Genomic DNA, 25,581 nt, shown 5'->3' on the forward strand with positions numbered 1-25,581 from the left:
TACCCAACGGATTTTTATAGGGTTTTCGCTATCATTTAGAGAATTTCTTCCGGAAGGCTTGTACAATGGGTGTCTGAGGTGAGGTGATTCTACATGATGGTAGGAGCGAAAAAGACTAATAAGTTTTTCCGAAATTCCAATTTTTTTTTCCACACAAAAAGACATACCTGCTAAAATTCCTTAGTGGAGGTACACACTTACACAATAAATTCGTTGTGTGCTTGTCGAGCGCAAGACTAGTGACGTTGTTTATTATTTACCAGTTACGCGTAAACCGAGAGTTTGAAGTTATAACAATGCGTTTCAAAATCTTTTGTTTTATGATGTTTTAATTTATGTTGTAAGTTTCCGCTGTTGAGTGGTATGTTGTCGTAAATGTGGATTAAAAATCCTTATCTTTTTCACGGCATGAAATGATCATTGAAGTAATCAGCTTTCAGAAGAATTAATGAATGAATCTCTTGTTACGTAACGGGCGGCCTTCAGGCCCTCTAACCCATTATAGAGTTATGTTACCCACATGTATAGTGAGTACATGTGAGGTATTGGTTTATAATATTTATTTAAAGTAAGCAAATCACAGCTGTTCTGTTAGCAGCTGTAAAGGGGGGGTAGCGGGTGTTAGTTCTAGGATCGGCTGTCCATTTCAAATGATCCAAAAGCAATAATAATGCAGTACACACACGCCGGCGCAATTTTTCGTTTGTAGCTGAAAAGTACATCTAAAAGTTGAAATTTCAAAAAAAGTTATTTATCTTTTTTACTTCTACCATCATGTAGAATCACCTCCCGAAGTTACTGCACTTTCACTTGAGCTTGAATAATTTTACACATTACGCAGGAATATTTCACATCACTTCACGCATGAACACATGCACCGACAACCGAAATTAGTCTGTTTAATTACATTATAGAAAAAATTAACATAATTTTCCAATTATGTCATAAATCCTGTATCTAAATTTCGTTAATAAACAATTAGTTAATGTTAATTAAGTGTTAATCTCAAGTGACCTACCAGGTAAGTATGGTACTGTATAATATCTCCATATATAGTTAGTAATAACATAGATCATTGTAGAAATGTATTATATATTTGTACAGCGCCCTTGAGGTGATTTTGCACAAAAACGGCGCTATGCAAGTCATCCAAATATTATTTTTATTATTATTATTAAATTAATTCTCATTTAATTATAAGCTATTTGCATTTGACACAGTAATGTCCTGTAACTGGAACTATAAGTGATACGCTTTACACGTAGTTCCCGTGAGCACTTAGGCCATAGGCCCATTGTGCTCTCCCATTTTACCTCATTCCTTTAACAGTAATCCGGTACCTTTAATAAAGTTCACCAGGGTTGTCTTTGGATATGTGGCTATGTCTTCTGGTTCTACAATGTGTCTTCCCAGGTATCTGAGCCTTGTTACCAACAGAGCGGGACATTGGCACCAAAGGTGAATTGGAGTCTCTTCATTCTCTTCACATTTCCTGCATCTGTTGATGTTTTCCACTTCCAACAACTGCATGTGTCTCCTGAGATGGCAGTGTCCCGTTAGTAGTCCTACCAGTTCCTGCACTGTCCATATTGAGCAGTTGTTTAAGTGATAATTGATTTGTTTGTTTGTTCCAGGTCGCGTGGATGACCTGGCCACTGAGCTGAACAAGCAGATATCCAGTATCGCCATCGGATCGGCTGAGGGATTCAATCAGGCCGACCGCGCCATTAACATGGCTTGCAAGACCGGCAGGTCAGTACCAACTGGCGGTTGTAACACTGGCAGTTGTAACACTCAATCGAAACGCTGAATGATTAAACTAAACTAAGCTTAGCAAAATCCTGTTTTAGCTCTACCGTTTTGCATTTTGTCTGTCTGTAAATTTGTTTGAATGTTGCGTTTCAAGATGGTGGCCGTTTTAATGATTCAGTTATGATTTTTTTTCAAATGTTAAATCGTTGTTTATTTCGACTTTTTTACTCTCATTTTTTCAAAATAATGGTATCTACCTGCCTGAAGAAAGTTTTGTTCTCGGCAGTTTTGACTTTTTTCTACTCCGACATTCAACAGGTTAAATGATTTATCTCACAGTATACAGTGATGATGCATGAAATTTATAATTCCATATCAGACTGGGAGAAATATCTCTCAAAATTGCTCTAGGGGTAGCAAAAATAAAAATGTCAATTTATCAATCATAGAAATGATATCCCTCAGGCCTATGTGTGGTAAAACCATGTATGACTGTGTGAGAAATGTGGAAATCTGCAAAGAGTGCAAGGCTGATGTAAGTGTAATAGGGACGCATAGATGGTTTGGGCATGTAGAGCGAACGAGCGAAGATAGAAGTGTAAGGAGGATATATGATGCAAATTCGAATGGTAGCATAAGTCGAGGACGCCCGAGGAAGACATGGCACGATCAAGTGAATCATATAATCGAGTCTGGCCATGTCAAGAGTCAGAATAATAGAAGAGTATGTATGAGACGATGTATGAATGTGAATGAGGCAAGGAGTGTGTGGTGTGACCGAGTTGTTCGGCGGTCCGTCCTCTCTGCCTACCCCTGCGGGGAAACGGCGTGGTGGTTATTTACATAATTATCAATCAATCACATTGAATTTGAGTTGATTTGACTTAATTAGTCAAATCAACTCATAATCTTACGGCCGCTGTTCCCAATCCTAATAATCAAATTCTAAGCGAATCACCACTGCACTACGTAATTCCAACACACAATAATTGCTTAAGCAAGCCGCCCAGTCTAAGCCAGCCGGACAGTTGGATTAGCCATAAGCAATATTTAAGGAAAAAACTAGTTACAAAAAGTGTCGACAGAGTGAAAAAATATCGCGAATCAATGATCAAATGTCACTCTGACATTCGACAGTTGCGTTCCTTTCAGTTTTTTGTGTTGCATTTGTCATTATCATTTTGTGTGAAGTTCTTCGCACGCTTTGCTTTGATCTCCATTTTAAGGTTTGTTTGGGTTTGTTTTGCTGTCGCACGGAGAAAAAACTTACGTCGATCTGTCAAATCAAATGGGAAGTCCCGATTGTGGCATCACGTTCAAGTTGTCACTTTATTTTTAATATATTATATACCTTAGTTTAAAAAATATGAAATACCAGTTTATGAATAACGGTATTTAAAAGAAAAACAAAGATTTGAACTTAGATATAACGATTAAAAAGTTGGGAACAGCGGCCGTTAGTCTGAGATATCTAAGTGAGTGTCTTCCCTCTAGAGTGGCCAATTAAAACTATAAGTTACTAAATGTTTCTCTGTCGGTTGGTTGGTTTGCAGATGGGTGATGTTGAAGAACGTCCACCTGGCTCCCACGTGGCTGGTCCAACTGGAGAAGAAGCTGCACTCTTTGCAGCCGCATCCCGGCTTCAGGCTGTTCCTCACGGCCGAGGTCAGCCCAAAGCTGCCTGTCAATCTGCTGCGGTGAGTCTATCCAACAATCAATCCTTTCCATCAAATAATCCAATTACCTAATCAATCAATTTATTTACCTATAATTCAATTATTTTTTATTTATTTTAAAAACATTATAAAATGTTAATTTTAAGGCGTTTATAAATAACATTTTTTAAAGACTATATAAAAAATCTTCAAAAGCAGCAAGGCTTGCTGTTTAAAAGCTGTCTCTCTGACGCTAAATTTGTCGATATCCAAATTGATTCTCTTCAGATAAAACAGTCTACGCTGTCGGTGACGGAGATAACCTTCGGGACATTCAGTCTTCATGATAGCCTAGTTTTCAAAATATCCACAAATCAGTTTAAAGAAATGTATAGCATCATATCAATCATTTTACTCATCAATCAATCTGTTAAGCCATCAATCAATCCATTCACCCACATATCAATCTGTTAAGCCATCAAGATATCCGTTACCCTAATCAATCATCAATCAATCCGCTAACTCTTTCGATCCTTTTACCCAACTAATTTCCCCGCTAAATAATCTGTCCACCATTTACCCATCAATCCTACATTAATTCTATCCATCAATCAAATTGTTAACGAATCAATCCATTTGACTATTAATCGATTCTTTTACCCAATCCATTATTTATTATATTATATTCATACTGAACAGTACAATTGATATTATTATTAATCAAAAAAATTTGTTATGTTACCATTTTAATATTGTGCTTTTTTTAAATTTATTTAAACTTTGATTTCAGCGCCGGACGTATATTCGTGTTTGAACCCCCGCCGGGCATTCGTGCCAATCTCCTCAGGACTTTTTCGACGGTAATTAACTAACTACCTAACCACACTCGGCTTCATTCACATGCATACATCATCTTATACAAACCCTTCTGTTCTGTCTATCGACATGGCCCTAATCAAATACACATTTGATTCACTTGATCGTGTCTTGTTTTCCCAGGGCATCCTTGACTTATTCTACCGTCCGCTTTAGCGTCATATATTCTCTTCGCACTCCTTTCTTTTTGTACTTAACGTACAAATACTATACTATATCAAATACTCATATGGTGAAATTGAACTAACTCTAAACCTCTCTCCTTTGGAAGTCCGTCGGGAAAGAAATGACGTCATTTGCTTCTTCAAAATTATAAATGGTATTTTTGATTCACCTACTCTACTGCAACTCATTCCCTTCAATATCCCCTCGCAAAGACTCAGAAATAATGAACTGCTCTTCCTCAACCATCATTCGACAAATTATGGATATTATTCACCATTGTCCCGAATGTGTAGACTGGTCAACTCAAGTCAAAACCTTAACTTTTCTGAATGATTTTTGCCAGTCGCTAAACAAGTGACGGAATATTATAAGTGTCCCGTGGTCCTGACCCACGGCGTAGTCTTAACTTGATTCATGTACCTTTGCTTTCATGTACCTTTGTCTACTCCTGTATTTTTACAGACGCATCCGCCACTAAGGCCTGGATAAACCGCGCTCTATGAATCCTCTGCTAAGTCACGGAGACTAGCTTGCCACTTGGGGTGACCTATGTATAGTCTACCAAAATGAATTATCTTTTTCTATGACAATGTTTTTATCTAATATGGATGTGTTCTTTTCTTAATGGTTTTCATTCTTGTCCGCAGGTGCCCGCAGCCCGTATGATGAAGCAGCCGTCTGAGAGAGCGAGACTATACTTCCTTCTCGCCTGGTTCCACGGTAAGTCGATCACTCCATAAGGATTCCATATTAATTAAGTCTAATGTACTGAAGTTTTTTTTGTTTTATATTAACTCCACACAGGAGGCCCTGAAGAAAATAATTTCCCTCAGGGCCTATGTCATCTTTGGGGATGCTGTGTGGAGAGGAAGGAGTGAACATGGAGTGGACTACAACATGGACTCTTGAAGAGTCCCATGTTGTAGGAGGGAGGAAACACAGAGGCCGGCAGTTCGTTCCACAGCCGAGCTGTTGAACCTAAGAACGAATCGTAGAAGCGACCCGTTCTCATGTGACAAATGTCAACCGTGTACAAATGTTGGGCGCGCGTTTGGCGTGTCAAGGGTTTTTTTCAGGTATTTAGGGGCTCCGGACCAGAGATGGCTGCAAAATTCGACAGTAGGGCGCACTTGCGATTTGTACAGGGTCAGCAGTTGTGTACTATTAAAGTATCTGCGGGCCCTGTACAGTACGCCCAGCTTCTGAGAGGCCAACTTTACTCTGGCTTCGATGGAGCCCCCGTACCTGAGCTGGTCACTTATAGTTACACCAAGCATATCAATGGAAGGCCTGTTCGGAAGATTGCTTCCGTTGAAGGAGACTAGATTATCATTTGGATCCCTTTTAGACGTAATCAGACAGGATTGCGTCTTTGAAACATGTGAATGTTTATTAACAGTGAATGTTAATTTGAACCTTTCATATATATTCTTTACTTTTAGAGGTGTACCTCAAGGTTTTCATTTAGGTCCATTTTTATTTATTTTCGCTGAAAAGAGTAAGCATTCATCATTGATCATTGATTCTGAAACATTTATTAATAATGATATTTATTGTGTTTTGACGTGGCACGTTTTTGTTGTTCCAGGAATCGTACAAGAACGTCTTCGCTACGTGCCGCTAGGCTGGGCGAAGCACTACGAGTTCAATGAGAGCGATCTACGCGTGGCGTGCGACACGCTAGACACATGGATCGAAGCTACTGCCATGGTGAGATTACACTCTATTTTAATAAATACAGAACAACTAGTTTCAAACTCAACTAAATTGGCGTAAAGCGTAATGAGTAAGATTAAGAAGGGGACGTTAGAATTTATAGCGAATGAATGAAGAAAGGAGTATAAGGAGATTATATGATGTGGAAGTGAAGTGAAGAACAAGTCGGAGACGCCCGATGGAGACATGACAAGATCGAGTGAGCCAAATGAGTCGGGCCACGTTAAGAATAACAGAAGGGTATGTATGAGACGATGTACGAATGTGAATGAGGCAAGGAGTGTGTGTTTGGCGGTCCGTCCTCTCTGCCTACCCCTGCGCAGAAAAAGGTGTGAAGGTTAGATAGTTATAAACCCAAAGATTTATAGTACAGGCTTTTTCACTAAGTGCATCTTGTTTTGAAAGGTGTGATGTTTTGGACATCCACAAAAATAAACGATAAATAATAAAATAACGTGCTCTAAAAAATTTTTGTTTAAACAACGACGGAAGATTTATTGACAGACAGGCCTTGAGTAAACAGATTCCCACGGGAAAGGAGAGACCGGAGGACAGTCGAGTTTGGAACTTGGGTGGATTGACCTAGAAAGGGATGTAAATCCCCGACGGCGTGGGAGTTACAACGTTTTCTGGAGGTGGCACGTAACTTAGGACCTTGCGTGTCACATTTTCGCGACTAGATTCGTGATAAAGGGATGTTATGGTTTACCCCTTCTACACTCAGTAAAGTAGTTTATCCTGGAGGTGTTTGAGATTGGGGCAATTCTGAAATTGGTGAAGAGACCTGGTTTTCTTTATTCTGGCGTGAAGGTTGCCGATTTGGAACAAGGGGAGACCCGGCCGGTTGTGATATCCAGACACGCAGATATCGATCGCCTTGCTCAAATTATCATCCATCAGTTTTGTTTGGTAAGAGGAGGAGTCAATCTTAGCTTGAAAAAAATTCATTTCCTTTCCTCTCCTTCCCCTCCCAAAATATATACATGGATGGCGCCGACAACTAACACCATAAACTTATCGTATGTATATCACATATATAAAATCTAACACTTTATTATATTCACATTACCCTACGATAGGTAGAATCGAGTAGCTAGCGGGGGGGGAGCAGGCGACTTAGAAGATAAGGTTTATAAAATGGTTTTAAAACACAGCGGTAATGGATTCAACTCACTCTATCTCAAAAGAACCAAGGGATACCACACATACATAAATAACTAGGTTTCTAAACCGAGAAACAAAAACCCAACACAACGTTCGGTGAAGCCTTTTTATACTGAACCGTCACGTGAAATGAGTACGTTCAAGGTCGTACGTCACGTAGACAATCTAGGATGTACACACTTGAAGGGGTGTGTAATAAATAGAGGAGCAAAGGCTTATAAAGACCACAGGGAGGATATTCCTACCCCGGATATACATAACCAAAGCCTTATGGAAAAGTTTCCTATGGGACTTACAGAAAATTTATCGTAGAAAGAAGAGAAGGACAAGTTTGAAGTAGAAAGGGCAAAACATTACATCTGATGCCGCAAACCAGGAGAGATAGATATACAAGCTGGTTTGAATTCATTACTGTTGTTGAAAAAAAAAAAAATGGATTTCATAAACCTTATTAATTCACATTAACAGCAAAAGAAATGGTATCTATCGTCAAAAATGATAACAGAGACATCGTACTTCAAAGGCAAAATAGAATAAACAGACAGACCCGGAAAACATTGAATTCATTGTGACGACAAAAAACATCTAAAATGTTCATAAACAACGAAGCCAAAGGATAAACAAACATCGAAATCGGATTAATTATAACACAAGAATAAGATAGCTGGGACAAATCTAAAATAAACATTGCATTCAGATATCGTGAAGTATATGGCATATTTTATACCGTTGATATTTGAATAAATGTAAACAATTATTGTTTATTCCAGATCTAAAAGGCAGAGAATGTTTAAGACATAAATAATAAAAGACAGACAAAACCATCGGATCACCGCCGAGGACACAAAATAAAAACAAATCAACATGAAAATAAATAACACTCGAACATAATACAAATAACGTATTGAGGTGAAACAACACTGTTTAAACAAATAACTCAGAGTTTAAAAATAAACAAGTGTGACATGACATATTGAATTTCTACCCATAGAGACACAAAACACTTGAAAAAGCTGAGGGCGGAAAAAAACTCACCAGTAGAACAAGCCGATAATCACGGGAACCAAAAAAATAAACAGATGCTAGGTTAGAAACGAAGAACAGGGGCGCTCAACATTTTGGAAGAATTAAAATAAAATTTAAAATAAAAATAAAAAATAAATACAGAGGTATTCGAGAAACGTAAATTACCTATAGTTATTTCTAATCCCATCGACTAACACGAGGAAGCGAGATTACCCGTTGGGCTTAGAACTAAAGGGAGGCTGTGATGTTTTGGACATCCACAAAAATAAACGATAAATAATAAAATAACGTGCTCTAAAAAATTTTTGTTTAAACAACGACGGAAGATTTATTGACAGACAGGCCTTGAGTAAACAGATTCCCACGGGAAAGGAGAGACCGGAGGACAGTCGAGTTTGGAACTTGGGTGGATTGACCTAGAAAGGGATGTAAATCCCCGACGGCGTGGGAGTTACAACGTTTTCTGGAGGTGGCACGTAACTTAGGACCTTGCGTGTCACATTTTCGCGACTAGATTCGTGATAAAGGGATGTTATGGTTTACCCCTTCTACACTCAGTAAAGTAGTTTATCCTGGAGGTGTTTGAGATTGGGGCAATTCTGAAATTGGTGAAGAGACCTGGTTTTCTTTATTCTGGCGTGAAGGTTGCCGATTTGGAACAAGGGGAGACCCGGCCGGTTGTGATATCCAGACACGCAGATATCGATCGCCTTGCTCAAATTATCATCCATCAGTTTTGTTTGGTAAGAGGAGGAGTCAATCTTAGCTTGAAAAAAATTCATTTCCTTTCCTCTCCTTCCCCTCCCAAAATATATACATGGATGGCGCCGACAACTAACACCATAAACTTATCGTATGTATATCACATATATAAAATCTAACACTTTATTATATTCACATTACCCTACGATAGGTAGAATCGAGTAGCTAGCGGGGGGGGAGCAGGCGACTTAGAAGATAAGGTTTATAAAATGGTTTTAAAACACAGCGGTAATGGATTCAACTCACTCTATCTCAAAAGAACCAAGGGATACCACACATACATAAATAACTAGGTTTCTAAACCGAGAAACAAAAACCCAACACAACGTTCGGTGAAGCCTTTTTATACTGAACCGTCACGTGAAATGAGTACGTTCAAGGTCGTACGTCACGTAGACAATCTAGGATGTACACACTTGAAGGGGTGTGTAATAAATAGAGGAGCAAAGGCTTATAAAGACCACAGGGAGGATATTCCTACCCCGGATATACATAACCAAAGCCTTATGGAAAAGTTTCCTATGGGACTTACAGAAAATTTATCGTAGAAAGAAGAGAAGGACAAGTTTGAAGTAGAAAGGGCAAAACATTACAAAGGGGACTGTTTTTCTCTGTTTTATATGATACCACACAAGACTTTCAACTGTCTGGAGTAAGTGGAACTTTGGCATCTCTGTTTGTGGAATGTTTCTAGGCCGAAGAAAGGCAAGAGAGAGGTTAAGTTTACCTAATTTCAGAGTGGTAGATACTCTCAGTATCGCCCTGGTAAAAGGCCTTGCGTGGTGTCAAATAAAATAAACAAAAACAAAGCTGGCCCCAACATTGTACCTTGAGGTATTCCTGATTTTTCTTTATTCGTCTATCAGTTGAGACTAACACACTTCAATTAATCACATTGCCCTGAAACTATCGGTAGTTATTTTCATCTGACATCAATCACTTAATAATTCTTACGTTTCAGGGCCGCACAAACTTGCCCCCAGAGAAGGTACCGTGGGACGCGCTGGTAACACTGCTCTCCCAGAGCATCTACGGGGGCAAGATCGACAACACCTTCGACCAGCGCTTGCTGCATTCCTTCCTCTGCAAGCTGTTCACTCCCCGCAGTTTCGAACCTGACTTTGCCCTGGTTGCCAATGTTGATGGAGTAAGTTTATTATTTTTTACAGTGTATCTATTCATGTGCTAATCTATCCATTCTGGAAGAGATACGCATCTAAAATGGACTATTAACTGGCGGCCTACAGCGTTTATCGGAGCGGGGGTTCCCAGTAATGAAAAAAAGACTCAATTTGACTTGAAGCTGAACGATATGTAAATTTAACCAAATGAATCAGTACTATTCGAAGTCATAAAATGTATTAAAGCGAACTCATATTGGAACATTGTTGAGCTAAATAAATCTACAACATCAAAGTATATGTTTCCCAAATTTTGGATTCACCTCATAGGCGCGTAATACTGCGACATTGTCGAAGAATTGCTGCAATAGTATGCTTGGTACTGTCTTGCTGGGAACATGGAACGAAACTATTATGTAATTATAGAAGACAATATTAGCCATTACTAAACGAAAATTTGAAACAGAAAAATCAGAAAAAGATACGGTCACATCTAGGACTCGAACCCAGGACCCTCGCCTTACCGGGGCTGCCGCTCTACCACTGAGCTAATGGGACCCTATCTCCTCCGGTCATATTTAACTGTATCTGCTATATGTATGTATGATCGCAAGATTCAACTCGAACTAAATGCAATCTAGATAGTGTCTTAGATAAATATATCTTATTTTTTTGTAATGGGCGACATTTATTGACTTTTTCTGCAAGTCTAGGATGAATCATTTTATTTTTTGGAATAACTTAAAGAGTATAACCTCAAATTGTAATATTTAATTATTGAAGACAATATTAGTGATTCCTAAACAACAAAAAAAACAAGGAGATAGGGTCCCATTAGCTCAGTTGGTAGAGCAGTGCCCCGGCAAGGCAAGGGTTCTGGGTTCGAGTCCTAGATGTGACCGTATATTTTTCTGTTTCAAATTTTCATTTTGGAATCGCTAAAAATGTCGTCAATAATTAAATATTACATTTTGAGGTTTTACTCATTAAGTTATTACCAAAAAATAAGAAATTTTTATGTGTTATTTTTATTAAAAAGGATCTAAAGAATCTGCAGACAAGCTGCCTTGTGTAATTTTTTACTGTTATTAAAATTCTGCTCATAAAAAATAATGTTACAGTGAAAGAGAGGGTAACCGAATAAAACGAAACATGGTAAAAAGATGGCTTAGTTTAAGTTAATTTTTTCATATTTTGTCATTGAACCTAAAAATGAAATGTATGCTTGTTTACATATTGTCGTGTATTAATATGAATTGTTCAGGGAGCAGCGGGACAACGCCACATCACCATGCCGGACGGCACTCGAAGGGATCACTTCCTCAAGTGGATCGAGAACTTATCCGACAGACAGACGCCCGCTTGGCTCGGTCTGCCCAACAACGCTGAGAAGGTAAGAAACCAACATAATATCAACTAATGCAGTCTGGGACTGCCTCGCCACGTCCACTTTGTCCACCTCAGAGTCAGAGTCAAGTTAGCCTCTCAGAGAGGAGAGATGAGATCCTCTTCCCTCGTGGGACCTTTAGGAAACTAAGGAGGAGTGGAGAAGAGATTAGGCCACCTCCGTGAACTCTTCCCTTGTGGGGCCTTCAGGGAACAAAGGGGGATTGGAGAGTAGAGATGAGACCTGGGAAGACACATTGTAGAACCAGAAGACATAGCCACATATCCAATGACAACCCTGGTGAACTTCATTAAAGGTACCGGGTGACTGTTAAAGGAATGAGGTAAAATGGGGGATAGCACAATGGGCCTATGGCCTAAGTGCTCACGGGAACTACATGTAAACCGTCTCCGCTCTATAAATATATATATGTAAAGAAAAATATAATTTTCTTTAATTCAAGGCAATGCCGAGCTTGTCTCGTCATTGTGGCTGTGTGTCGTGGACTGGCTGGATGTGCGCCACAGTACCTACACAGTCGACTCGATATTTCGTAATCTATGGTGACATAGTAAAAATAATCTATGGGTTGTGACAAGGCAGATTGATGGGAATAATTTAAATAATTTGTAATTGCTATTGTGATGTCGTTTCTTTCATTACAGGTAATGTTTTGTTACTGAATGCTTTCTTTATGTAAATCTTTTGAGATTAACTAAATAAACCTCTTCTTTCATTACAGAGAAACTCAATTGTGTTTTAATTGACTGTCGTTCAAATCACAAGGGAAATGAAAATGAAAAAAAGAGGCTATTTATACATATATATATTAGGGCGTCCCTTATATGGTTAAAAAATTTTTTTTTTTTGATATCAAAATGCATACCCACTATTTCTTTTTGAACTACACAGACTTACTTAAATACAAAATTTTATCTTCCTACGTCAACATTAACCCGTGCCGACAGAGCTCTGAAGATTTTGAAAATTGCTGTTTTTAACCCTTTCCGTTATGTATTGAAATCAATTGAAATAATGATAATAATAATAAACTTTTATTACACACAGGGAGTACACAGAAGGAATAAATCATGAACAGTACAAAGTAAGCAGTTTAAATATTTATATTTAAAAGAATATTTATTAAAAGAAGATAAAATTACAGATCAGGCAGGATATTTTCCTTTGAGGGTCTCTTTTTTACAATCTGGATACAGATTTCTATGCTTTTGCACACAGCGTAGCAAAAATTGCTTTTGTTCTTCATTTGCAGTGATCAAACAATGGAAATCTTGCATAAGTTTTACAGCTCTTTCAGCTGTATCATTAACTGCCCTTAAAGAAAAAACTTTTCGTTTTGCCTCTATATGGGCAACATCTTCGTCCCACGTAGAAACGGGTCTCTGGAGGAAGTTCTCATCAATTTTTAATCGAGAAAATAAATTTGTGCTTTTGACAGACACAAAATCACTTAATAATTTTCCTGCAATAATAAATAAGTTTTATTATCAGTTTAGTGAAAACAGTATAAAAAATAAAACTATGTATTCCTACTTACCATACAAAAAATCAGACATATCTTCTTTCGATGGAATGTATCTCTTCCCAGAATCATACAAACTCTCTCTTTGTAAGTTCACTACAATGTTTCCCTTGGTTTGTGTATTAACTTCATCATCAAAGAGTGACAAAACGGCAATTTCTTCTGACAAGTACCAAAGATGTTGACTAAACTTGCTCAGGGCTGCTTTGGAGATCAATTTGTCAACAGTTTCATATTCCTTAAGCCTCTTTAAAAAGCACAAATCTTGATTTGGTGCCTTTACCGCCAGACTACATCCAAGCCATGGTTTCACATATATAACCGCAATGAATAAACAAACGTCTTGAAGTGCTCGTTTATCCTTGGCGCTAATTTTGAACTGGGATTGCAACAAACATATCTTTAAAGAGTAAATAGCTCTAGCCATCCACCTTGCTTGATGCATCGCTCCAGGAGGTCTGATATTAATTTTTTTCTCATTATCTCCTCCTAAGAAAATAATAGATAGTTCAATCAGCTCACGATAATCGTCACGTACAATGGTTTTTTGCAGTTCTTGATTATAAAATGTCAACAGTTCTTCTATTGTTGTATTACAAAAATGTTGTGTGACGATATCGGTGTATGTTTCAATAGCAGCAGGATTAATAGTTTTCCAGTTGTCTCTAAACTTTTTGAACATTGGAATATCAGGGCTACTAGTAACTTGTTGGATTTTTGTTTCAAACACACATTTCAAAACCAGTTCGTAAACGTGATGGCGGCAAGCAAAGAGTAGTAATTCCCTGTCTAGTCTTTGTTCCAAAAGTACACAGGCTCCTTTCAATCGCCCTGTATTAGACGCAGTTGCGTCACAACACATTATTTGAACTTTGTCATCGATGTTCCAGTCATGAAGTGCGTTTAACACAGCTTTAGCTTGATCCTGGCCGGAAGAGCTCTCCAGTTTGGGTACAGCCAGCAGTTATTCCTTTTCTCCAAATGAAATTAGAATTGGCAGGCGTTCTTCTTTAGAACTTCTCACGTCCAGTCCAGGTAATAATTTCCCATCCCAGTGAACGGTCACCATTTCAGGCATATTATCCTGAAAATCTGATTTTATAGATTCCGCTCTATCTTTTCTACTCTGTGTGCGAATGCGTTGAATGGACGATTTGTTTATCGGAAAATCATCACAGCTAAGGTCTAGCGCTTCTACTACAGCATGAAGAATATAGACTATAGAGTAGTAGTTTCAGAAACCGTTTGAGAGGTGGTTGGCAAGGGTTCCTCGAGGCTTTCTTCAGAGCTGGTATGTTGATCGGTATGTCCTTGTGTTTGTATAAAATCTTGTGTAGTAAGAGATGACGATAAACTCGCGAAACACATTTGCTCATGTCTTTTCTTCTCTTTTAATTTTCTCTGTCTTGTCCTTTCTCCTTTTTCGGCTAACTTTTTGTCTACACCCGCTAAGCATCCTGGACGGCCTGGTTCTCTTTGTTTTTGTAAAAATATTTTGTCTTCTTCTATTTTCATCCGTTCCAAAGCATCAACGTGTGCTATATCGAATATATTGTTTAAATTGTTTTGAAAGTCCTCCTCACGGCGCTTGTAAACAAGTGTTTTTTTTTTTGAATTTTTTTGCAACTCCCTCCAAGCATGGTGAAGATCCACAAGTTTTTTTACACAGTTAGGTATAGCTCTGGTAGGGATTCTAGCTTTTTCCCAAAATATAATACACTCTCGAATGACGAGATTCGCGCTTTCACTAACAGTCACTGTACACTGTAAAGTACTGCAAGAACTTGCCGGTTAGACGGTAACTTTGCGCCTGTTATTTGATAATTTACGTCACCAACTAAGAAAATACTTTTTTTATTGCTTCTTAATTCCACTGCCATCTTTTAAATGTAAAACAATACGTGATAATCACGAGAATAACTGAACACAAATGACAGATACCGCGAGTGCGCGCCGCTACTTCCGCGCAACTTGTATGAACATGATTCGGTGCAAGTCGGCACGGGTTATCGTGCTCCGAATAAGGTTAAAAAAAAAATCCGAGTGTTTTAGAAGCAAAGGAACAAAACTAAGACCTATGCATTAGAAAATAAAAACTTTGAAATATAAGGGACACCCTAATATATATATATAAATAGCCTCTCAGAAACTGGGCAAACTGTACTGTAGCTAGTACACAACTGCTGTACAATCAAAAACCCTGTACAATCTCAAATGTGCCAAACTGTTGAATTTAGCTGTCACCTATGGTCTGGAGTCCCAAAAACCTTTGAAACCGTTTGATAGATTCTTCTCTCTTAAAAACGGATTACAATCTTTGGAGCACAAGTGGGAATGCTGTCCGTCTTCTTCCAGTATTTCTAGCGTCATTGATCCTTTCCGCACGTAGTCAGAAAACACGCTAAACGTGTGCCCAACATTTGTACACAGTTGTCATTTGTCATTCAACGAAACAGCTCAGCTGTGGAACGATTTGCCGGCCTCTGTGTTTCCTCCCTCCTTCACTCCTTCCTCTCCTCAAAAAGATTCTTCAATTTCTTAGATCTAAGAGGCTTGCCACAGTCCCACCGGCTCCTGACAGTGGGCAGCAATTGGGACTCTTGTACGGTTTGCTGTGTGTTACAAACTTATTAATGACGTGTTTGTTTCTTTCAGGTGCTTCTGACCACCCAGGGAACTGACCTGGTCTCCAAACTCCTCAACATGCAGCAGCTGGAGGATGAAGAGGAACTGGCGTACAGCGCCAGTCAGCAAGATCAAGGTATGATACTAACTAACCATCACGCCGTTCCGGGCACGGATAGGCAGAGGGAATAGACTGCCACACAACACATGATTTTGTATTGGTTATTTCTCTATGAAAAGTCAAAAAAGTTAGGTTTCTGATAATAAAATTTAAAAGCATATTTAATCATCTTTCAAAAACAGTTTTTAGTTTTTGAATAAGTTCACAAATATTAAATTTTAAGACAGAATATGCCAGAAGCCTGAGGGTTAATACATCAACAGTATTTTTACAACAAATTAGGTAATGTTATATAGCCTGTAATTTTGCAATATTTGTATCGTAAACTGGGGTGACTTTGATAAATTTTCAACTTTGAAACTAATATATGTAATAATAAAATAAATAATTGATAAATGTAGAAACTTTGTGTGTTCATTTTCTAGGTCCAGCAGAACTCTCGGTTGTCGGAGACGGTAGACCAGCTTGGATGAAAACCCTTCACCAGTCCGCCACCCTTTGGCTCGATCTGCTGCCCAAGTCTCTGCCTGTAAGTCATGGTTTATTATTTTTCTTCTTCTTTCGTATGGTGGGGGGGGCAGAGGAAAACATCTAGGTTAGTGAGCCAGTCTAGCGCCTCTAGAGCCGGGGGTCTGCATTGCACCGCATTCACACATCGCCGACTCTTTAAGTGTGCATCATGTGCACAGCGGCTGTGGGAGGACCTTATCCTATTGATGGCGGACCAGAGTATCCAGGCTGTCTCTCAGTGGGGTCGTGCGCGAGATGGACATTTTTCACATCGGCCGATTGTCACTCAAGTTTCCACCTATCTTCTGGAGTGAGAGGTAATCGGAGGAGTCTCCGAGTTTTGTATGAAAAAGACAGCGCAGCCGTTCCTCTTAACCAGCTATGCCTAGATGTCTAAAATTGTGTATTCCAATCAATGATATTTATTTATTGTTGTACATTTCAGACCCTCCGTCGTACAGTTGAGAATATCAAGGATCCGCTGTACCGATTCTTTGAACGAGAAGTTGCGTCAGGATCCTCGCTCCTCTCCGACGTGGTCAGCGATCTACAGGATGTTGTTCTCATCTGCCAGGTATGTATTATTATTTTCACTTAGAGCCTGTTAAACCACTATATCTGATACACAGTACTCTATCACTAATAAAAAAATTAATACAGGTATATCGTAAAAACGAACAAAGAACGCTATCGATCATTCATAAAATTAAAATTTATTTGATTAAAGTTAGGTTGACATATTTACCCTTGCGAGAAGACTCCATTTTGTATACTTATTCAAATTAAAAACATGGCAGAACGAAACGAACAGAAATACAGAGGACTAACGGAGATGTTTGGTAAAATGGTCAAGCTAGACAGCGGTATAGTTACGGAGTGTGTTAGAGTATGATACTTAACTCGTCGGTGAACGAAGCTTGCCGCTCCAGTCTAGGCTCACGGCGGTCTACAGAAATCGACATGCAAATATCGGCCAATTATAGAGCTTTATTTTTTGCTTTCAACTCATATTAAAAGAGATCAACTTATATGTGCTCAACGAGTACTCTCATGGGAGTTCATTAACTTTTTTATACTCCAAAAGCGAGGACTTCTGCCTATCAGATCGCGCCAATCAACAAAACTGCCTAATTTTGCATTGACCATCGACATTTTCAACGTCACTTACAGACAATTCAGCGACTTTTGACATATGTCACAAAATAGTGAAACTGCCCGCATTAACTTTTATACTTAAATTTGCCTCAAGTTTGTGACCTTCTCCGTAATATATTGGTGCATTACCGTTTTATGAAGAACATAAATAAATAATCAAGGAGCAGATTACTAAAAGAGTTTTATGTACGTTCTGTTACACATAAGATTTGTAACAAGGTGTGTGTGTGTGTGCATCACTTTGCTTACATCGCATCTATGGTCTTGGTGTGTGGGATCTTTAAGTACCTACACATTGTCATTTTGCTATTGGTCAAATTGACAGCCCTGAAATTCTGACTTGGAGAGTTGCCAAACCTGAGGGAGCAAGGATCTGTGATTTGCATTGGAAGCAGTCGCCATTCTTTGATCACCAGCCCAGAGCAGCGGGCATTCCTCTTGGCTGAGGTTCGACGAACACATTCGCCAATTTTTGTGAGCATCAGCTTTGCATGTGGAGCATTGACCATTGGATTGATGGAATCGGATGGTATCTGCCGATCCTCATTGGTTAAGAGGGACCCTTTTGGAGACTAGCAGCGTGAGGCTGTTTTGCATTGGACTACAAGATTAGTTTTTGGATAAATTATAAACTGGGAGTTGCTGTGAAGAACCGGAATCTACTACTTCGCATCAAGAACGAACTGGTATCACACCTTCATTTTAACTGTGCAAGCCCTGCGCCAGACAGATTATATCTTTTTACATGTGCACCGATTCATTGTTACGCGGATGACAGTACAGTTCATGATAGCTTTTTGTTTGACAAGCCCCCAAAGGGCACACAAACTCCAACGGCTCGGAGGGCTTTGAAGCAGAGAATGGACGGTTATCTCGAGAGTATTTCCTCCTGGGGTAAAAATAATCTCGTCGAATTTAATGTTTCAAAGACGCAATCCTGTCTGATTACGTCTAAAAGGGATTCAAATGATAATCTAGTCTCCTTCAACGGAAGCAATCTTCCGAACAGGCCTTCCATTGATATGCTTGGTGTAACTATAAGTGACCAGCTCAGGTACGGGGGCTCCATCGAAGCCAGAGTAAAGTTGGCCTCTCAGAAGCTGGGCGTACTGTACAGGGCCCGCAGATACTTTAATAGTACACAACTGCTGACCCTGTACAAATCGCAAGTGCGCCCTACTGTCGAATTTGGCAGCCATCTCTGGTCCGGAGCCCCTAAATACCTGAAAAAAACCCTTGACTCTGTGCAGAAACGGGCGGTCCGTTTGATAGATTCCCCAATCTTAACAAACGGACTGCAATCTTTAGAGCACAGGCGTCAGGTAGGTATGCTGTCCTTGTTCTATCGGTATTACAATGGAAGATGCTCTGAGGAACTAGCGTCATTGATCCCTTCGGCACCGGTGCGTAGTCGGGATACACGCCAAACGCGCGCCCAACATTTGTACACGGTTGACATTTGTCACATGAGAACGGGTCGCTTCTACGATTCGTTCTTAAGTTCAACAGCTCGGCTGTGGAACGAACTGCCGGCCTCTGTGTTTCCTCCCTCCTACATCATGGGACTCTTCAAGACCCATGTTCACTCCTTCCTCTCCACAAAAAGACCCTCCACACAGCATCCCCAAAGATGACATAGGCCCTGAGGGAAATTATTTTCTTCAGGGCCTCCTGTGTGGAGTTAATATAAAAAATAAAAATATAGTAGGATGCTAATTAATTTCTTTTTTATTATGTCTTTTTTGTGGTAATACATTTTTTAATATTCTTAAATATTTTTTTATTTCTAGATAATAAACCCATCCTTACTTTTATTTGTTGCCACTTAATCCCACGGTAACAGTTCACGCATGGTTTCAGCACAAATACACCTCAGGGATCTCAGTTTTACAGCATTCAGTCTACTTTGATCCTTCCTCCGCCAGCGTTGGTATCAGCATTCCATCGTGGACTGTTAGTTTGGCTTCATGAACTAATGTGCGCATATTTTTACCAGGGTGACATGAAACAGACCAACTGCAGTCGCGTCATGGTCGGTGCTCTTGTGCGTGGACTTCTGCCTTCCGGCTGGAGGCGGTACAACGTGGCGCCAGCGTGTACAGTCATACAGGTAACGCAGTGATTATAAAATCAATTAATTCTTTCGCATTTTTGTTGCAAAATTTAAGAATGATACTTGACATTTTTTTATTGATTTTCAGTGGGTGACAGACTTTGCCCAGAGGGTGAAGCAACTACAGCAGGTGTCGGAGCTGGTGGCCTCCAAGGGGGCCAAGGAACTGCAGGTTAGTCTCTGATGTCTACTGCGGACGTTGATGTTTTATTGCGTCAAGAAAATTGTTGTGTTCCCACAAACAGTTCTCCAAATCATTGTGGAAGGAGATTTCAAAGAATAAGTTCTTTATATTTAAATGAGGGATTTGCGAACACCATGTTTGTCTGGAAGCCTAACTGGCCCTAGCGACTACTGACTACTAATAATAATAATAATATTTGGATGATTTTTATAGCGCCGTTTTTGTGCAAAATCACCTCATGGGCGCTGTACAAGTATGTAATACAGGGTTTTCCAATAAGAGGTGTTATTTTGATATTCAATCGTAAAAGATCAATGGTTTCGTTACTTGTGTGGCACGTAGCGCCGTCTTGTTGAAAGTAAACGTTGTCCAGATCAATACCATCAATTCCGACCATAAAAAATCATTAATCATCTCTCGATAGCGCAAACCATTCACCGTAATTGTTGCTCCAGCCTCATTTTCGAAAAAGTAAGGTCCAATGACTCCGCCGGACCATAAACCGCACCAAACAGTCACACGTTGAGGATAGAGAGGCTTTTCTTTTTTCGGGAGGCCGTAGTCTCACTGGCTCTCTGGTTAGGAATAATTTGCGGTATTCACATATTTTGTTATCCGCTCAACAGGCATTCAGGTTTTCTTCCGTTCCTCTTACATCTTTGGGGCTGCTGTGCGGAGGTATTTTAAAGGAAATGAAAGAGCAATATATAGATATTATATTTTATATATAATTATATGTTAAATTGAATATTTGTTGGTTTGCCCCCTATTGCCTGTAGACTCAAAAACTACTGTACCTATTTTTCTGAAAATTAATATTTTTTGAATAGTTTTTTAACGGTAACATTGTGGTATACAGTAGTTAATGGTGGAACAAGTCGGAGTCGGAGTCGCCCCAGAGAGACATTAGCAATAGCGGTGTCCTCTAGTACAGTGCTCTGCAACCTTTTCTCACCTAAGGCACACTAAAATTCTTCCTGGAATTCTGCGGCACACCAAAAGCTAAAATATAAAGGAATTAAATTGATACAAATTTTTTTGTTTGTTTTTTTATTTGAAAAGTATTCATACATATAATTATAACATATTTATTAATTATTATAAAATAATAATCAATTAATGTGATACCTGCAAATTTCAATGAACACAAAAGTTTTATATTCGGCTCGATTTTTGACAACACGACTTTTAAGCATAACTGCTTATTATTTTTAATTAATACAAACGTTGAAAAACTTTGTTCACTTAAATATGTCGTTGTGAATGGAAGTCGTGCTAAGATTCTTGTGTCGAAAATGCGAGGATATTCGTATAGGATAATGTAAATCCAGAAAACATCTAATGGAACTTCGGAGAAGTGAAGTTTTAAATTCATGTCATTATATAAATCTGTAAATTCCTCTCGAATTATATAGAGGCAGTGCTTCCGTAAAATTTATTGCATTGGTTGCAAAAGGATTTCGAATCCAATCTTATTGTTCCTTATGGAACAAAAATACAGATCAAATTTGTGCTGAAGCATACTTAAATGTTGTTGGGCCAGATCCACAATTAATTGCTTGTTTTCAATTGTACTATGGTTGGTCCTTTGGTTTATGTTCATTCAAATGCTCAAATATATCAGCCATGTATGCAAGTTTAATCAATCAGTAATCATCGTTGAGGCGCTGATACAGTTCGTGCATATTTTGATTAAAAATAAACTCACGCACCTCGTGACGAAGCTCAAACAATCTAGCCAAAACTTTGCCTCGGGATAGCCAACGATTTTCAGTATAAAACAATAGGGATTCATATTCGGTTCCCATTTCAACACAGAATATTTCAAAGATTCTATACTACATTTTGAAAAAGAGACAATATTATGAAAAATAATTTGTCATTGTGTATTAAATACATAATGAAATATTGTAAAATGTCAAATACATTGAATTTGACCGTGGCACACCTGTAACCAGCTTACGGAGCACTGCTCTAGTATAATGTATTGTGTTTATAAACATATCTATTAACTGTTGCAGAGTTTACCGGTGTGGCTGGGAGGTCTACTAAACCCCGAGGCGTACATCACGGCCACCCGCCAATGCGTTGCGCAATCCAACAGCTGGTCTCTCGAGGAACTGCATCTCCAGGTAAATACATCTCAAAGAATACTATGTTACGGGATAAAGATGAATCATTAACATGAAATTGAACAAATTCTAAACCTTTCTCCTTTAGAAGACCGTCAGAAAAAATCTGATCTCATTTGTTTCTTTAAAATTATCAATAATTTGATTGACTCACCTTCATTACTAGAACTAGTGCTCTTCCTCAATCAACACTCGAATAATTATGCTTATAATTCACCATTGTCCAGAATATGTAGAATGGTCAACTCACGTCCAGACCTTGATTTTTTGGTATAAGTCAGAATGTTTTGTTGTTGCTCACTATGCAATTGAGGATATTTTGTATCACTTTAGTTTTAGCAAGGTCTTGACTTCTATTTCATTTCTATTTTCTTATGTTTTCCCTGTTTGTCTCTGCTTTTATACAGGGTGTCCGGAAACTCGTAGTACAAGCGGGAAACTGGTGAATCTACATCACATTTGGAGTCGATTTTGTAGTATTTTTTTTTTTGATTTGAGCTTTCGTTATCGAGTAAATCGAGTTTGAAGTTGATTTTTTTTTTTTTTTTTTTTTTTTTAATCAAATTCTTATAAATTATTACTGAAGATCAAAGTACCCGACTAATTAAAACTATTTGAAAGTAAAACAAATGAAGAAACTCGGATTTGAAGCATTATTTTGAAATCACCCTTCATTTAACCCGGTGTAATCATAAAATATTTCTGCTCTGCAGGGTTAAAACATCTGTTGTTCAACCCTAAACACCAGAAAAAACTTTAACCCTAAAATAGCCGAAAAATATTTTTTTTTGTTTTTTTTTTTTTTTTGAAAATGCTCAAATCAAAAATTTTTATGTTTTTTTGGGTTCCCCATGTGGTGTAGATTCTCCAGTTTCCCGCTTGTACTACGAGTTTCCGGACACCGTGTATACCTTCCTTTACTCTTGCATTGTACATTGTTCCGAATCTCGTGTCGCTTTGTAATATATTGGACGTAAGTCCGTTAATTAATTAATTAATAAATAAATGATACAAAAGTATCCAATACAGATGTTGTGTATTCACGTCACAAACAACTCGTCGCGCACGGTCCTTACGCGTTGCTACTGAAATCACGAGACCCGCACCGCCACCACTTATATAGGTCATTGTTGTATCTCCCTTACTGTCTTGGTAAGAAACTTGATCTAAACAGTGTTAGAAAGAGAAAACACCACGCTTTATAATAAAATCTCAAAGTTACCTAAAGAAGAATTAAAATGTACATTCTTATGAAAGCAAAATTTGTAAAAACTTTTTCAATTTTTTAATTATTATTTTTATATGAAACCACAAAAAAGTTAAGTGACAGTAAAGTTTATAATAATTTATCTAATTACATGTCTGCGCATTTTAATTTTTTTTGTTTGCATTCAAATTTTTGCATTCAAATGTTTACATTCAAATATTTGCATTCAAATTTTTGCATTCCAATGTTTGCATTCAAATTCAATTTCAAACATTTTATGTTTATTTTTAATAATAAAACTTGAATGTGTATTTCATAACCTTTCAAAATCAGTTCCTATACGTTCTTATTTGGATTTTATTACAAAAAAGGAAATACTCTGACCTTCTGACGGAATATTCCAGAGGCCTGAGGTTTTAAAACGTCGAAAGAAGCTTTCACAAGCTCACGCGCAACTGCTGTAGCTGTCATATTTTGTTCCTAGCACGAATCTCCGCACAGATGTATGGTGGTAGTCACCAAGATAACTTGAGTCGTGGAGTACCAGATTCTTGATGAGACCATTGTAAGCGTAGAATAAAGAAGAACCAGACAAATGCAATATGGATGTGTTTCGTGATCATAAAATCTGGCCATTTGCGCTTTTCATTTCAAATTCAGAACATTTCATGACGATTTACAATGTCAGGCAAGCGTAAGAGACACAGAGTGCATGCTAAATGGGCTAGAACCAAAAGGTATTATCTGTTACTACTGTTCAATGTGAATATAACTTGTAAATGGTTGATTGATTGTGTAAATAGTTCGATTGAGTAAGATTGACAGAGAAAGTGGTTTGATTTAGTGAAAGATGGGTAGATGGAAAACAATTGATTGATGGGTAAATGTATTAATTGGGTAGATGTAAAACGATTGATTGATGGGTAAATGGTTTGATTGCGTAAATGGCTCGATTGAGTTAAAGTATTGATGGATGAGAGAATGGATTGATTGAGAAAACGAATTAATTGGGTGGATGGAAAAGTATTGATTGATGGGTAAATTGATCGATTGGGTAGATGGAAAACGATTGATTGATGGATAAATCTATTGATTGGGTAAATGGAAAACGATTGATTAATGGGTAAATGGTTTGATTGCGTAAATGGCTCGATTGAGTTAAAGTATTGATGGATGAGAGAATGGATTGATTAGGTAAATGGATTGATTGAGCAAACGAATCAATTGGGTGGATGGAAAATTATTGATTTATGGGTAAATTGATCGATTGGGTAGATGGAAAACGATTGATTGATGGGTAGATGGAAAATGATTGATTGATGTGTAAATGGATTGATTGGGTAGATGGAAACGATTGATTGATGGGTAAATGGATTGATTGGGTAGATGGAAACGATTGATTGATGGGTAAATGGATTGATTGGGTAGATGGAAAACGATTGATTGATGAGTAAATGGATTGATTGGGTAGATGGAAATGATTGATTGATGGGTAAATGGATTGATTGGGTAGATGGAAACGATTGATTGATGGGTAAATGGATTGATTGGGTAGATGGAAACGATTGATTGATGGGTAAATGGATTGATTGAGTTGATGAAAAACAATTGATTGATGGGTAAATGAATTGAGCAGGTAAACGGAATGATTGATGGTTGAACGTATTTTATTTTATGACTGTGGTTCACATTAATAAGCAGGTACTTAATGTATTGTTTGTTTGTTTGTTTCAGGTGACAATTCCTGACGCAGGACAGGTGTCGGATGGAGACGACGCCAGCACCTTCAAGGTGGTTGGGCTGAAGCTGCAGGGGGCCCAGATGAGGAACAACCAGCTTCTCCTGGCCTCCACCATCATGGTGGATCTGCCCGTCACGCTCATCCGATGGGTCCGGTAAGTCTCTTCTAACACAATGATAGAGGTGTATGTCCAAAAACTAATAATATAAGCGGAAAATTGTTGAATCTACACCACATTTGTAGTAAATATTGCAGTATTACTTTTTGATTCCAGCTTACATTTTCGAGTAAATCGAGTCCGGAGTTGCAATTTTTTAGGTTAAATTTGAAAATAATCAGACTCTACAACATTACTATTAGCTGTATACAGTCCTTTAAATGAGTCCAAGTGTAGACCTGATTCCAAATTTTTTTTTTCAATTTTGTAATTGCCGAATAAAAAGGAAAATCGATCCAAAAAAAAACTATGTTTTTTTTGAGTTCTCTATGTGATGTTGATTCACAAGTTTTCCGCTTGTACTACGAGTTTCCAAACTATGTTGTTGTGTACATATATTATTTAGCAATTAAGAGTCTGCTATTGGCGCTAGTTTATTTGATGTTAGATGTTTTAAAACTAATATATT

At 38.2% G+C, this 25,581-nt stretch overlaps 1 protein-coding gene across 1 annotated transcript in view; it reads left to right on the forward strand.

Moving 5' to 3' along the window:
- Dhc64C (dynein heavy chain, cytoplasmic) overlaps positions 1-25,581 on the forward strand; it is a 164,518-nt gene that overhangs the window by 137,837 nt on the left and 1,100 nt on the right. Inside the window, exons 83-96 of the mRNA XM_089644258.1 lie at positions 1,635-1,752; positions 3,306-3,449; positions 4,198-4,267; positions 5,096-5,168; positions 6,037-6,158; positions 10,078-10,263; positions 11,502-11,630; positions 15,823-15,928; positions 16,339-16,442; positions 16,869-16,997; positions 19,575-19,688; positions 19,780-19,863; positions 21,897-22,007; positions 24,949-25,109. Coding sequence (XP_089500384.1) covers positions 1,635-1,752; positions 3,306-3,449; positions 4,198-4,267; positions 5,096-5,168; positions 6,037-6,158; positions 10,078-10,263; positions 11,502-11,630; positions 15,823-15,928; positions 16,339-16,442; positions 16,869-16,997; positions 19,575-19,688; positions 19,780-19,863; positions 21,897-22,007; positions 24,949-25,109 — 1,651 coding nt within the window. The remainder of the gene's footprint in view (positions 1-1,634; positions 1,753-3,305; positions 3,450-4,197; positions 4,268-5,095; positions 5,169-6,036; positions 6,159-10,077; positions 10,264-11,501; positions 11,631-15,822; positions 15,929-16,338; positions 16,443-16,868; positions 16,998-19,574; positions 19,689-19,779; positions 19,864-21,896; positions 22,008-24,948; positions 25,110-25,581) is intronic.

Source organism: Hesperophylax consimilis, chromosome 20 (assembly GCF_061612785.1).
Source record: "Hesperophylax consimilis isolate HC1 chromosome 20, BYU_Hcon_1.0, whole genome shotgun sequence".
In the NCBI taxonomy this organism is placed as follows: domain Eukaryota; kingdom Metazoa; phylum Arthropoda; class Insecta; order Trichoptera; family Limnephilidae; genus Hesperophylax; species Hesperophylax consimilis.